Genomic DNA, 15,836 nt, shown 5'->3' with positions numbered 1-15,836 from the left:
CCTGTGACCGCTGGATGACCCCAGAGGATTATAAGTCTAGTAGTATAAGTTACGTTGTCACCAGAGGTTTGTTTGCTATGGAATTTTATCACGTGAAGACAAGGTTAACGAGTGACAGGACGCTCTCGTTCAACAGGAATGAAATAGAATCATATTTAAAGTTGTAACTTTTGTTTTTTTCTGCTTGTGGCAGCAGTTCATATACTACACCAGGGGTTTGCAACCTGCGGCTCTGGAGCTACATGTGGCTCTTTAGTCCCTCTCCTGTGGGAACCACAGGAGGATCTCAAAAAAAAATATTTGAAGATTTTTTTTACATATTTACTTTTTTTGGGGGGGGGATAAAATATTCTTCAAATGAATTAACAATTAAATGAAAAATTAATATTTAAATATTCAAAAATAAGGTCAAACTTTTTAAGTTGTCGGAAAAAGAGAGACAAAGGGTAGATAAAAAAGTTTTTACAAATGTCCAAAAAGGAAGAGAGGCATAAAATGAGGATAAAATTGCCAAAAATGTAAGAAATTTAACAAAGGCAGAAAAGTACAAAAATGTGTGAAAAATTAAGTATGCAAAATTGCACAAAAAAATCCAAAGTATTCGATGCTGTACATTTTTTTAATGTATTTATTTATTTTTTGAGAGAGCTCAGTATTGTTCATTCGGTAATCTTACCGATTCAACATGTCATCATCATTGCTCTCTCTTTTTTTTCTTCTCTTTTTCTTTTTTTGTATGTGCGTGAGTATATGCATGTGTGGGTGTGTGTGTGCATATGTACGTGCGCGTGAGTGTGCTCATTATTTCACCTAAAACCTATTAAAAGAATATTAAGAAATTTAACAAAGGCTGAAAAGTTCAAAAATGTATGAAAAATTAAGTATGCAAAATTGCACAAAAAAAACCAAAGTATTGGATGCTGCACATTTTTCTATTATGGTGCATCTCTAATGAGCTCTTGGCCCCTCAGTACATTCGACTAACACTAACACACTGTTTTCGTTCAAATGTTTTGCGGCTCCAGACAGATTTGTGGTTATTTATTTGGCTTAACATGCCTTTTTTGACAGGAAAGGTTGCTGACCCTGTACTACACGCACAGTATATAATGAGTAATGATTATATCATCAGGACCTATTTAGGTATGTTTCATGATACAATTTCTAATGATGTTGTTTTTCTGCTATGTTCCTACCTTTCTGCTCAAGTGCAACCTAAATATAATTCTTATTTCCTTGCTTTTCAGAAATCCATATTCCGCCAGCTGCATGCATTTAAGTCTCATTATTAAAGCAAAATGTTAGCGAGGAGCAGGAAAAGCTAACGTTGCGTTTCCCTCTGCCTTGTTGTCCCAGACGCAGAACATCATGTATGACATGGTGTCGGACTTGAACGAGCGGGGAGAGGACATGGAGAAGCGGATCGCGTTGCTGGAGACCAAGCTTGAGACTCTGCTGAGCAACCTGCAGACTCTGCCCGCGCTCATCAGCCAGGTGATCAGCCAGCAGCACAGGGACTTCGTGAAGGTGCAGCTGCAGCCTTACGACAAACACAGCCCCGAACGCTCGCAGTCGGCGTCGCGGCGGCGGTCGTCGTCCACGGCGCCGCCCACCTCCTCCGAGAGCAGCTAGGGTCCGAAGGGAAGGCCTCCATTGAAGACTTTTGCCATCATATGGCCAAGTTGCATTTATCTTAAAGCCTTATGGCTTCAATAAGTATTATCCAAATTCTGATGACAGAATCCAATGATAGTGGATAACTACATGCAGTTTATTTTTTATTTTTTGCTTTCTATTACCTCAGTGTTGGCATGACGCTTCCCTCAGTAAAGGCCTGTCATCGGGTGGGAAACTACTGCACTAAAATAGTGCTTCTCACTGGAAAATGACAGCGATAATGGGGGAACTTGTTTGAGCAGGATGGGATTGGGGTGACAGCAGACGGCAAATACAAGCAAGTGTAATCTTTTAGATTAGAAACAGCATCAACATCAGCGCCCTGTTGAACAGTGGCGTGCAGCAATGTAGTAATTGTAGAAGTCTTAGTACAGCGAGCTCCTGCATATTTGCAAATTCACCTGTTCACTGATTGTTTTGGGGTAACATATGCTCCGCTTTGAGCTGAAAAACTCACCTTTTTGCTGTTTTGTGTTCAGGCCAAATCAGTGTCTAAAAGTGTCACTTTGACACCATCTGTTGGAATCTTGGTGCCGAGCAACATGAACTGAGGGGAATAATAGGACAAAAAGTGAATTGCTGCCATCTTGTGGCACCTATAGGCAATCCTTTAAAAACCTTTTACTCACGGGTTTTTGCTATTTGTGGTAAGGACTTGGCTACTCATTAACTCATTTGCTCCCCAAAATGTATAAAAAATAAAATTAAATTATGCTAGAGCATACAGAAGGCTTTGATGCAGGCTCTGAACTGAAGAGAACGCTTAAAGCAATGGTAGTTATTACAAAAACGGCCCGCAGGTGGCAGCAGAGTATAAGAGATCAACCAGGGCCATGTTGCAAAAAGGCTCTTTTCCCCAGTGTTTTAAACAGTATTGTGAATAATGACAACCAGTTCAGGGTGTACCCCGCCTACTGCCCGAAGCCAGCTGGGATAGGCTCCAGCAACCCTCGCAACCCTTGTGAGGACAAGCGGTACAGAAAATGGATGGATGGATGGATGTGAATAATGATGAAACTTAGCTATATTCTAATGCTAATTGCTGCAAAACGGAAACAGATAGAAATATACTTTTTAATATATCTAATATTTCTTTCGGTATGTTCCATGTTTTTATAGCAATACAACACAATATACTGTGGGTCAAAATCCAGTAAAACAGCCTGGAGTGAAGGGGGTTGCTTCAGTGAAAATGGCTACGAGTGAATGAGTTTATAGCAGGGGTTCACTGTACTGAGACATGTTATGAAAAAGATCATTTGAATAAATAATTCTAAAAATATACACCAATTAACCAAGTTAGTTTCCTTTCTCCAAATGAGACCTCCCCCCGTCACAAAACTTTCTAACTCCTTTCGACAATTTTTACCTCAGCTTTAAGAAATTCATTTTCATTGCTTATTGGTCAGTCACTCCTATGACACTTAAGACCTGAGTCCTGAGATTTATTCATTCCGATTTTGAAAATGACATTTTGCAATTTGCAACTGGTGTATTCATCTGCAACTGGGCATGCAATTGATCAACTTGATGGTGAGATTTTTAAAAGCTGTAATTTGTACTGTGTGGCCTCCTTAAAAAAATGGCACAATATTTCAGTGAATGTAGTTTATTTAGTGCTTATAGTAGTCTATATACTCACTATATTACTTAGATATCCAGTGTACTTAATGGAGTAGTGTATAGTGACTATACCCACAATACATTATATACACGTAGATATTGTGATATTATTTTAAGGACATAACACACCGCATTTTATCACAACATTTTTATTATGATCGTGTTGGTCTGACGACATTAACAGAAATACAGATCGAAGACCGAAGAGAACACATCCAAGTGGTTGCAAGCAAATAAGCTAAAGACCGCCTTGGTAGCTAAGCTAACGCAATGTGACAACCCCTTTCTGAGCCATGTTGCAGATGGATAAACCATATTACATTTCTTTCCTTCCTTTGTATTATCAAATTATTTATTCACACTGATTTTCTGCAGTTGACTTGCACATTAATGGTATCTGTATTTAAATATTAGCATGTTCCCCAATAAATATTATATTAAATATCACCAAAAGACCAGGTAAAAAGTAGTTGGTTGGTATTCTAGAGCTATGCTAGAGCTATTCACTGATATGAATCGAGAACTAATCTGGATGCACAACATTTTTTTGTGGAAAGTGGGTACACACATACTGACAATCGGAGCAAGTTGGAGCATTTTGCTACTGTTGTGGTCAGCACAGGCCTGATTCTCAGTTGTCTGAAAAGGAACATCCTGTGGTGTGTGTTGTGATTTATCTTTATCCGCTCGGCGAAAGTCAGGATAAAAAATGTTATTATTAAAGATGCCAAATCTGGACTCCTTGACCGGGACGTGAAATAGAACGATAGTTTGACTTGAAGCTGACGCTGTTGCCCGACAGAGTGCCATTCAAGCTCGGACCGCCACCGCACACACATTAAAATTTGACATCGGAAATATTGGACATTTTCAAAATGTGTGATTTTCCAAGTAGATCTGAAAGGAAAAATCACTCTTAACACACCCCACATCACAAGATAAATGTCAAAAAAAAATGTTTACAGACAACCAATGGGGCCTTTGCATATGTTACCAAAAGAGAGGAAAAATGCACAAACTTGGTCTGATTATCTGTACGCATGTACAACACGTTAATAAAAATCCTCCAGCCCAAGTGAATGCATCAAAGTCTGTAAACTGCACTTTTATTAATCAATGCACTTCATTAATGACTGATGTTTGGTGATGTATTCTAATGAATGAAGAGTTTGAGTTATGGCAAGGGTAGATGACTTGAGGCAAAGCCCCGCGTTTGTGTTACACAAGCTAAAGTTACATATCTATACAGTACCGATGTCACAAACTCAGTAATAATGAATCTTGTCTTGTCTTGCTGTGTTTCACTTCCTCTTCCTCCTTCTTCCTTCGTGTGCTCCTCATACTCAGCTGGACAACAACAACTGATGCTGAACAACTTGCTGAATACCGTATCTACCTTATAGAAAAGTACTATTTTTGTATATTTTGATGAGGACAAGCACACCTCCTACTGTGTAATAATAATGAACCGCAACAGGGATCTGGGCACAACAGATTCAGCATACCAAGCATGTGGTGTTAGACTCATCAGAATGGAGTACATACATATATATTGAGTATGAAATAAAATCTGCAAGGTTCTTTACAGAATGTAAATATGGACCTGTTTTTGTTTTCAATTATATCGTCATTCAATTTGCATTTATTTTTACAGGAAATGGTTCCGCTGAGGTGTATTAAAGAGCAGAAATGATAACCATGGCTGACAACTGATTTGTGGTGTGTTTGATTTCAATTCATACAGTACTCATCCTCTTGAAACATACACTGTACTGTCATTCCTCAAGTAATTGAAATAGTAGAAGCAGTTATACATCTTCTGTATTTTTGTGTACAATGAGAATATGTTAGCATCAAATTTAGACAACTATAAATTAATAAATACAACATATTATATTTCTCTGGCATTGTTAGACAAAATTTGCGTCATGATTTGACGTGTTATTAATATTACACTATTAAATCGAAACGTATGTTCAACCTGCGAGTTCAGGCCCAGGGCAAAGCCGAAACGCATTATCGCGACATTTGGCACTAGGAAGTGCACGACGTTGACGCCTGCGTGGTAGCAGTGTGTTAGCCGCCGGCGCCGCATACCTTTTTTCACTTTAGACACGTCCGTTTGTCATTTCTCTAACGATTATAGGTAACAGAACTGTGACACAAACCTCAGTCATCATGAGCATACTCGCCAAAATAGCAGAGATTGAAAATGAGGTAAGATCGAAAGGAAACGTGGCGTTCGCAGATGAATCAAGCCCCGTTGTAGCTAACGGCTAGCTTGAAATGCTAACAAAGTAGCCACGCTCACACGGCTGGGCCTTACGTTTCATTACGTCGCTCTTTTATGACAGCCTTTTGTCTTATTTTTTCTCTCCTGTAATCATTATGTGATTGTAGATGTATTATTCGGTGTAAGAGCGTATCTTGGGGTTATTGTTGTCTTCGTAGAGAAGTTCGCCGTTAAACGTTAACTGGAGATGGAACTGAATTACAGTGCACAAATAAACCAGTCACATACGAAAACGAGTGTTATAAATAGCCAAAATCTAATATGTATTCTACCTGTCACTTGTTTACTCACTGGATGCTGGACATTTAATAATCCCGGTGGTGTCTGATATTTGAATGAATCCTCTTTAGAAAAAAAAAATAAAATAAAAAAAAATAGCTTTTAAAATGCATTAATTCTTCTTGACTTAAATATTTAGAAAATTCAGAAAGTGTTCCGATTCCGGATAGCAAAAATCTACCAGTAATTGACCCAAAGTTCAAAATGTCCTGTCAACGCCACAAGATGGCGCAAAGTAATTGTTTCCCTATTTGACAGGGAAATTAAGCTTCTTTCACTAAAACATAGTTAGGGTGACACTAAAATAATTAAATACAATGCAGTCGTAAAGTCATAGTTACAGCAACTATTTGCATGAAAAACACTTCTGCATTATAAAAATTAGAAAGTCAAATGGTGAAACAGCATGTCTTGTACGCATGGCGAAGTATTTTAATGCTACCATGCAAATCAATTTATAACACTCTGCATCCTTGAAATATAAATGCACTAAATATTGCATGACAATCACATCATGGCTGTAAATATAAACCAATCAAATTAAAAACGGTAAATATTGCGCACCGCCTCATGCAGCGTGATTATGTTTTCTTGTCAGACAAATTCTAGGACTGGAATCACAAAACATCAATCTACAAAATTTCCCCTTCAATGTGTGTGGAACATTAGTTCAATGTAAATAAACGTAAATGCAAATAAAGTGAAAAATAATGGCATATAAAATGTGTGATTCAAAAATATTATAGCTAGGAATGTTGGTGTTTTTTTCTGGAATTGTATATTTCTGTGTAATCTAAGTGGCATAAGAGACCTCACGGGGGGCTGGCACTTCCGTTCTTGCTCTGCTTTGTTGCAGATGGCCAGGACGCAGAGGAACAAGGCCACCGCTCACCACTTGGGTCTGCTCAAGGCACGTCTGGCGAAGCTCAGGCGAGAGCTCATCACGCCAAAAGGAGGCGGCGGCGGTGGCGGCCCGGGAGAAGGTAATGAGTATGGACTAGATAACGGCTTGTTCCAACTTGTATATAAATGTAAAGCATCACTTTCTCTGTAGTGTAATATTTTAAAGCAAACTTTTATTTGTTGGTGCAAAATCGTCCTGACACAAACCACCTCTTATTTGCTTGCCATTAATTCGATTTTAGTGGTAGGTCATTTAGGCATAAAACTAGTTGGGCCTGAAATATTGTCACCTCTACTGTTTACTGTTTACTTTCTGACTACACAACAAAACTGTCTTGATATGAATATTAAATAAATTCAATATTGTTGACAAAATGTAGAGTATCTTTGTATCCAGTTACACTCTCTGATGTTATGTATGTCTTTTCAGGTTTTGACGTAGCAAAAACCGGCGACGCCCGTGTTGGCTTTGTGGGTTTTCCCTCAGTGGGGAAGTCAACATTGCTGAGCAACCTGGCGGGGGTCTACTCTGAGGTGGCCGCCTACGAGTTCACCACCCTCACAACGGTACCTGGGGTCATTCGCTATAAAGGAGCAAAAATCCAGGTACATGAAAACGTACCACTGATTAGCACTTATGATAAGTGTCAGTGTGTGATTTTATTTTGACTTTTGTCAACTTACTACCTGAAAGCTTCTGGATCTCCCTGGAATCATAGAAGGGGCCAAAGATGGCAAAGGCAGAGGCAGACAAGTTATTGCAGGTAACACCAACTTCTTTACACCGTCAGTTTAAATCAAGGGTCTGCAACCTGCGGTTTTGGAGCCACATGTGGCTCTTTAGTCCCTCTCCTGTGGCTCCCTGTGTATCTCTAAAAAAAAAACGTAGTAGAAATTATTATGATTTTATTATTATTTTACATATTTGTCTTTATTTTTAGATAACACTTTCTTTAAATAAATAAGTCAGCCTTTTTTTTATTCTCAGAAAAGGAGACAAAAGGTAGATGAAATAGTTTTTAAAAATTACCTAAAAATGTCCATAAAGTGACCATAACATGTCCGAAGAGGAAGAATGTCCATGAAAACTGCTCAACAGTCACAAGTTTTTTTTTTAAGGTAGAAAATAAAACGTTTAAAAAGTAACTGTAAAATGTCCAAAAACAAAAGAAGAAATGCCAAAAACTACCTTAAAATGTTTAAAAAATTGCCAAAAATGTCAGCAAGCAAATAGCAAAAAAAAAAAAAAAAAACGTTGTTATCTTGTTTTTCCCCAAAAAAGGAAGAAGAGGCAGAAAATTAGAATTTAAAATCATTTTTTCAAAAGCATTTATGGAAACAACATGAATTTCAAAGTATTGGATGCTGCTTATTTTTCTGTTATGGTGCAGCTCTAATTAGCTCTTGGGCCTTCAGTACATTAGACTAACACTAACACACTTTTTCCTTCATCACAATGTTCAAATGTTTTGTGACTCCAGACAGATTATTTATTTATTTGGCCTAAAATGGCTCTTTTGACAGTAAAAGTTGCAGACCCCTGGTTTAAATAAACAAGACTCTGTATTAGTGCTGTGTACAAACTCGGGTTATGGGGCAATCTTGAGAACTTGTAAACCAAGCACGCCCTTTTTGTTTCTGTTACATTTTTAGCAGAGTGGGGGAAAAAAGCTTGTACCAGCCATACTACTCTTTTGTGCATCACTTAACGCATGTCTCCCTCTCTCTGTGCGCTAGTGGCTCGAACTTGCAACCTGATCCTGATCGTACTGGACGTTCTGAAGCCTCTCTTGCACAAGAGGTTAATAGAGCACGAGCTAGAGGGTTTTGGCATCCGACTGAACAAGCAGCCGCCCAACATCGGTTTTAAGAGAAAGGACAAAGGCGGCATCAACTTTACTGCCACCGTGAGTGTCCTTTTAAGTGCATTTAACAGCACCGCCCTCTAGTGGACATTTAACACATTTGAATTCTACACAATATTAATATTTGGTCCTTATGTGTTCTGATCAGCAATGTGCACAAAGCGAGCTGGATGCCGACACGGTGAAGACCATCCTGTCCGAGTACAAGATCCACAACGCCGACATCACCCTCCGTGGCGACGCCACGGCGGATGACCTCATCGATGTGGTGGAGGGAAACCGGTGAGACGACGAGCCGCCGGCGGCTTTCCTTTGTCGTTCCCTGTGGGCGTGGCCACTCGCCAGATCATTGACGCCGGCCGTATGCTCCTAACAGGAATCGTCTCAAGTCATTTGGGGGGTTAGGGTTAGGGGGGCACACTGGGCTATTCTGTCATTTTGAAAATCGGCAATAGAATGTTAATATACAGTATATTATTATTATTATCATGTATGGGTTAAAAAAAATATATATATTGAGCATTTTTGACTAAGTGATCAAATATTTGTGATATCATTTGAGACTAAAACGGTGGAAGAAAAGTTATATTATGAGTAATCATAATGATGGTAAAAAAAAACATTTATACTGAGTGTTTGTAGCTAAAAAAAATATATATATACTATGATGTTTTGTGGGTAAAAACAAGGCAATGGTCACAGAAATGTTTATTAAATATTAGCATTTTTGAGTAAACATTATTGAACAGATTTATTTTATGAGCAATCTCTTATCACAGGTTTTATTAATTTTGCACAGGTTCAACACTGCTGTTTCAGATGACCCAATAAGACAAAAAATGTACATTTAGTTTTTCATTAATACATTCTGCCCATAGTGAGAGTATTCTGTGCTCCCTACAGGGTGTACATCCCTTGCATTTACGTGCTGAACAAAATCGACCAGATCTCCATCGAGGAGCTGGACGTCATTTACAAGGTGCCGCACTGCGTGCCCATCTCGGCCCACCACCGCTGGAACTTTGACGACCTGCTGGAGAGGATGTGGGACTACCTCAAGCTCGTGCGCATGTAAGCGTGCGACAGAAGCGCCGCGTCTGATTGATTTGATTATTTTTTTAAATATATATATATATATATATATATATATAATATCTCGCCCTGTCCTTGCTTAAGCTGAGGTGTGATTATGACGATGTGTTAACGTGCAGCTACACCAAGCCCAAAGGCCAGCTCCCTGATTACACGTCTCCCGTCGTCCTGCCTGACGAGCACACCGCCGTCGAGGACTTCTGCTTGAAGATTCACAAGAACCTCATCAAGGAATTCAAGTAGTGAGTACTGCAACACTCCATTCACATACAACACAGATATACGTGTGTTAAAAAAAAAAAGGGATATTGCCACTGAAATTATATGAGTGAGACAAAGGTGATAGCGCTCATTTTTAATTGACAATTGATTGTGTGTCCCAAAAATGTCGTAGTCTAATAACCTATCCATTTCTTGCTCAAATTTAAACAAGATGTATAAAATCAAGGTTAAAGTTAAGTCAACTTAAAAATGTCTTTACAATAAAATGTATGTGCCCCACTAATCTAAATTTATGATTAATATTGTGTTTGTGGAATATGAATTAAGCAGCAAAATCCGCACATTTTTATCCAGATCAGGGCGGCCATTTTGCCACATGCCGTCGACTGAAAATGACATCACAGTTGCTCTAGTCACGGCCATTCGAGGCTTACCTTTTTTCTGAGTTTGGTCATGTGACGTTCGTGATCTGAGCTGTGATTGATCGTTACCTGTGCCCTGAGCAACAGTGAAAATGTCTTCTTTTTTTTTGACAGCAAGTGGCAAAATGGTTGCCCTGATATGGAGAAAAACAGATTCATTTTGCTGCTTAATTCAAATTCTACAAACACAATATAAATCAGAATACCGTGTTTAGACTTGTGGGCACATACATTTTATTGTAAAAAATAAAAATAAATACATAATTATTTTTTTTTACTACATTTCCCAGGTGTCTTAATAACATGTTTATGCTTTTCTGAAAATACCCCCAATATCAAGAATTATATGTTATAAAATCTATCTATTTGAATATATTGATGACATTTTGATAGAGCTTTCCTTTTTCCAAAATGAAGCCTATTTAATTTTGTTTTTCTTTCTGGGACATGAGGACACAGTTAATCAATTTGATACTTCAAATGACGTCCAGTTTTTGGGGGCCCTCGGTGTGATGCTAATATTGAAGCTAAACACGTTTACCAAATGGCCGTGCAATTGTACACACTAAAACCTCAATATGAGACATATTGTGAAATAAAAACATCTTTAAGTCGTCACAATTTTTATTTCATTAGATTGTGCCGGTGTACATAGTGGATTGTCCAATGAGCGCCACAATGTCTCTCTATTGTCAGTGTGATTACGTTTTCAGTAAAATTAGGATTTTAGTGCATCATTGACACTTGCCAGAGAAGTCCGTACTATTGCAACAAAATATAACCAATTACTTTGCGAGATTGAGAAATCCTTTTATGCTTAGTACTATATAAAATAAAGGCAGCATATAGTCCCAAAGCAACCACTAACCAGGAATCGCAGTAATCTAAAAGAGCCCATTTAACCAGTTACAGCCGTCGGTCACTTTTATGCGCAGATACTGCAGAGACGTATTAACTGCCGGCGTTTGGATCGGGGGGTCCGTCTCCAAATGGTAGCGCCCGGGTCGTCAATCAGTCGATACATGAGTGCGGCCGAGCATTAGCGATCCTCCGGGGAGGCGACGGGGGGGCCAAGCGGTGTCACACCACATTAGCGAGGATCTTTTGTGTCACTGACGGCTGTCCGTTTGTTGCTGCTCACCTTTTTGCTTCCGTCCCACTTGAATCATGTGATGCCATCAACTTCTTTTCAGCGCGCTCGTGTGGGGATCGTCTGTCAAACACAACCCTCAAAAGGTGGGCAAGGACCACGTGATGGAAGACGAGGATGTTATCCAGTTGGTGAAAAAGTAATAAAGTTATGGGGGTGGGGGGGTGTAATATGGAGTGCATGGTATCGCAAAGGCAAACAAACCATCAGAGCTTCTGTGTGATGTGCTTGTCACTATTGTCTTATTTGAAACTCGATGACATGAATGTACATGTCACATGGAAACACTTCAACACCATGATTAGTTCATATTGAATATTGGTTAACGCTTGCATTGAAATGGAAACAAAATAAAAACAAACAAGTCTCACAACTTTACAAGAGTTTTACTTTTATTTGTCAGGGTTATTATAGTATTGGAATTGTCATTTTAGTTTGTTTTTATTTTGTTTTGTTTTGTTTTTTAAATTTAGTTTTAATTAGTTTCAGTATTAGTTTTCGGGGGGGGGGGTTACGTGTGTTACTTGTGCGCAATATTTAATAAACACCATGGTAAAATGAAAACAGTCATGCATTTTTTTCCCTAGCATTGCATTTCGGCTGAGTTAAATGAAAAAGCAGGCAAGCCGAGCCATTGGAGCCAAAAGTCAAGCACGCAAAATTGTCGCCTAACAGCGATGTCATCTGAAGGTGCTTTTCTATTGGCTGCTATTAGATGACACTTTCAAACGTCCTTATTCCAGTTAATATCTAAATCGATATACTTAAAATCACATTTAAAATCATCCTCAAAGGCTCATGTTTTAAATAAATGATTAAAGACTAAAACGGAGGACATTTTCGCTATAATTATAATTAGTAAACATAAAATGTAGTTTCAGTCAGTTTTTGTTATTTAAAAAGCATTTTTGTTTTTATAGTATTTCATTAACTAAATTGTTTTTTGATTTTTTTCTTTTAAATAACCTTGGTCTGCAGTACACACCTATTTTACAGCACAACCTGGCCCATTTGTCTTGTTAACTACGATAGATTATAAAAAGTCTACACACCACTTTCTAAGTACTGTAACCCCTTTCTAAAGTCAGCATTTTGTGATTTGAAGTATTAAACCAAGATAAAACAATTTCAAAGCTTTTCCCTACTTTTCATGTGACTTAAATACCGTGCAATGCAATTTAAGCAAAAATTCACCCTCAAACTCATGTTTAACTTCCAACAAAAAGTGCTTTAGATTAACCTCAAATAAAGTTAAGATGTTCTAGTAGGATTTCCCTTACAGTTTTTGGCTATGACACTGTTGTGAATGTCAGGAAAAGCTTACTAGAGCGTCTTAAGTTTATTAGGCGGCTATCAAAAATGGTGGCAGGTGTGACTGCTGACTCCCATTTAATATGAGCTTGAATGTTAATTGTGAACACATCCCCTGTTCCTGCTCAATGGCCACAACATTAGGTACCCTCATTTCTTCTATTGGATGTCATGCATTCCGGTATATCTAAATGTTTAGGCCAATTAAGTCCAAAAAAATGTTGCATCAGCAAACACAATGCACTATGGTAGTCTGTTATATATTTGATGGTTTCCTTGTAATGCAAAGACCTCTCCACTGCATCACAACCACTCCAGTCCAGCTCAGTGAAGGGAGGGGGGGAAAAAAAAGTCCAATTTAAAAGGCCTGTCCAGCTCAGTGATTTACGGGACATTGATGATGAAGGCACTTATTCAGCCCGGTGCCCCCCCTCCATCCCTGCATCCCCCCTTTTCTCCCTCGCCGGTCGGGACAGCCACTCAGGTTAATCAGTTCATTCACTCAGACGCAGTTTGGGGACATCATACAGCAGATGTTCACAACTAACACGACTCCATGGAACGCACAGAAATACGTGGAAAAGCATTTCATCAGAGTGGAGGCGTGCGCGGGAAGACCGGCGGCCATTTTATGATCAACGATGGACTGTGCCCATGTATCGACTATTATGAGGCTGATATAAAACATGAATATCACTTAATTGTACGTTGGCGCAGATAGATGGAGGCTGTGGTCTAAATTTATATCACCACAATAGATTTAAAATAAAGCAAATTAGCATGATCAGGATTGCAGAGCTTGTTGATGAGCTGATCATTTAAATCAGGTATGTTGGAGAAGGAACATTTCTAAAACATGCAGGACTGCAGCCCTCGAGGAACCAGAGTGAAGTAACATTATTAAAACTGCAAAAAAATAGTTTACAGTCATCCAAAAAATGTGATCCAAACACCAGGAATCATCCTGACACAAGCACTACAAATAGTCTATATCCTTTTTTAGAAATACAATGAAAAGGAATGAAAAAACGGATTGGCTGCCGACCAATCCAGTATGTCGCCCGCCTCTCACCAAAGTCAGCCGGGATCGACTCCAGAACACCTGTAAGTGCCTAATGACAATGAGTGATGAAGAAAATGGATGGAAGGAAGGAATGCAATAATAAATTATCCAAACAAACTTGGCTTGCAATCGTTGACAGAATGGTAACAAGGCATTCAAAAATAATCTGGATATTAACCACATGCTGCTTCACCAGGGGTTGTGATAAATTTCCATAAATCAATCTTGCATAATGTTGCCCCTAATTATGCGGCAAGATTGTTGTGTTGTTTTTCTTCATGGGTCAATATAACCCACTGCATATTAAGCATTAAAATAAATAAATAAATTGGGTTTAATATACTGAGTGTATATTCAAAAATTAAAAACTTGAATCTGGGTCAATTTGACCCATGATGTAACAGGAGGGTTGAACTTAAAAAAATGGATCATACCGCATGTTTAGTAGTATATTGGGTAATTTAATTGATAACTTTATTAATTGTTTTACGGATCAGTATGACCCAATACATATTTGACCATCTAAAAATGTGTCAAATCATTTTTTATAGACCACATAGTTTAAAACGGACTATTTTAATGTATTATTTTTTAGTTTTAAACTTCAAGGTGGGTCATTTTGACCCGTACAACAGGAACAGGAAGGTTAAGAAAGAGTCAAAATGGATGCCATGGACCATGCGAAGGGACTAATAAAAATGGAATAAAAAAACTTTGAAGATATAGACGCCAGGGCACAAACAGACAAACATACAATCTCACTTGCATTCACAACAATAAACCTATCATGCTTTTGGCATGTGAGAGGAAGGGTGTAAAAACACACACACACACGGAGAACATGTAAACTCCACATGTTTAGAATCAACCTCTAAACACAATTGTGAGGCAGACAATGGGGTTGGGGTGGGGAATTCTGTTTCTTGAGGACCAGAGGATGGTTCCTTCCTCCAACACACCTGATTAGCAAGCCCTGCAGAAGCCTGATAGTGATTCTGGTCATTTTAATGAAGTGTGTTGGAAGAGGGGAAGCATCTAAAACGTACAGGTTTTAGATGGTTCCCTCCGCCAACACACTTGATTAGCCAGCTCTGCAGAAGACTGATAATGATCCTGATCATTTTAATCAGGTGTGTTGGAGGAGGGGCACCATCTAAAATTGTCAGGTTTTTTAGGATTAGCAATCTATGCAGAAGCTTGATGATGATTCTGATTATTTTAATAAAGTGCATTGGAGGAGGGGAAGCATCTAAAACTTGCAGGTTTTAGGTGGTTCCCTCCGTCAACACACTTGATTAACCAGCTCTGCAGAAGACTGATAGTGACGCCGATCATTTGAAACACCTGAGAATTTTAGATGGTACCCCTCCTTCAACACACCTGATAAGTAAGCTCTGCAGAAGCCTGATAATGATTCTGATCATTTTAATATAGTGTGTTGGAGGTAGGGAAACATCTAAAACTTGCATGTTTTAGAGCAGGGTTCACAAATTCCAGTCCTTGTGGTCCGGAGTCCTGCAGGTTTTAGATGTTCCCACCTACCAACACGTCTGAGAATAAATATCAGGATCGTTATCAGGCATGCTGATGAGCCGATTATATGAAGCAGGTGTGCTAGTGGGCGGAAACATCGAAAACCTACCTGACTCCGGACCTCGAGGACCGGAATTGGTGAACACTGTTTTAGATGGTTCCCTTAGCAAGCTGATCATTTGAATCTGGTGTTTTAATTCCATCCATCTGTTCTTTACTGCTTGTCCTTACCAAGGTCATGACAAAAACTAAAACTAAATTACATTTAAAACATTTTCGTTAATGAAACAAAAAAAACAAGTAACTGAATATACATTTTACAAATTAATTTTCATCTTTGTCAATTAATTTCATACATGAGCTTTCAGTGTTTATTGCTGTAGTCGGAAGAGAAAAGTTCAAA

General features: G+C 38.6%; 2 protein-coding genes across 3 annotated transcripts in view; both read left to right on the top strand.

The window, feature by feature from the left end:
* kcnn2 (potassium calcium-activated channel subfamily N member 2) overlaps positions 1 to 4,980 on the top strand; it is a 40,766-nt gene extending 35,786 nt beyond the window's left edge. Inside the window, exon 9 of one of the 2 annotated variants that reach the window (XM_086097139.1) lies at positions 1,357 to 4,980. In XM_086097139.1, the coding sequence (XP_085953265.1) occupies positions 1,357 to 1,632 (276 nt within the window). In that variant the 3' untranslated portion in view covers positions 1,633 to 4,980. The remainder of the gene's footprint in view (positions 1 to 1,356) is intronic. The other variant, XM_086097138.1, reaches the window with a different exon arrangement.
* Positions 4,981 to 5,348: 368 nt separating this feature from the next.
* Positions 5,349 to 11,899, top strand: drg1 (developmentally regulated GTP binding protein 1). Its single transcript, XM_086097624.1, has 9 exons — positions 5,349 to 5,517; positions 6,729 to 6,855; positions 7,206 to 7,381; positions 7,470 to 7,539; positions 8,513 to 8,682; positions 8,789 to 8,922; positions 9,544 to 9,711; positions 9,852 to 9,974; positions 11,570 to 11,899. The coding sequence occupies exons 1-9, from the start codon at positions 5,479 to 5,481 to the stop codon at positions 11,667 to 11,669; spliced, it is 1,107 nt and encodes a 368-aa protein (XP_085953750.1). The 5' UTR covers positions 5,349 to 5,478; the 3' UTR covers positions 11,670 to 11,899.
* The last annotated feature ends 3,937 nt before the right edge of the window (positions 11,900 to 15,836 follow it).

Source organism: Leptonotus elevatus, chromosome 15 (genome assembly GCF_054856555.1).
Source record: "Leptonotus elevatus isolate MCC_2025b chromosome 15, RoL_Lele_1.0, whole genome shotgun sequence".
Classification (NCBI taxonomy): Eukaryota; Metazoa; Chordata; class Actinopteri; order Syngnathiformes; family Syngnathidae; genus Leptonotus; species Leptonotus elevatus.
The sequence above is the reverse complement of the archived record's forward strand: the minus strand, read 5'-3'. Positions and strand labels throughout refer to the sequence as shown.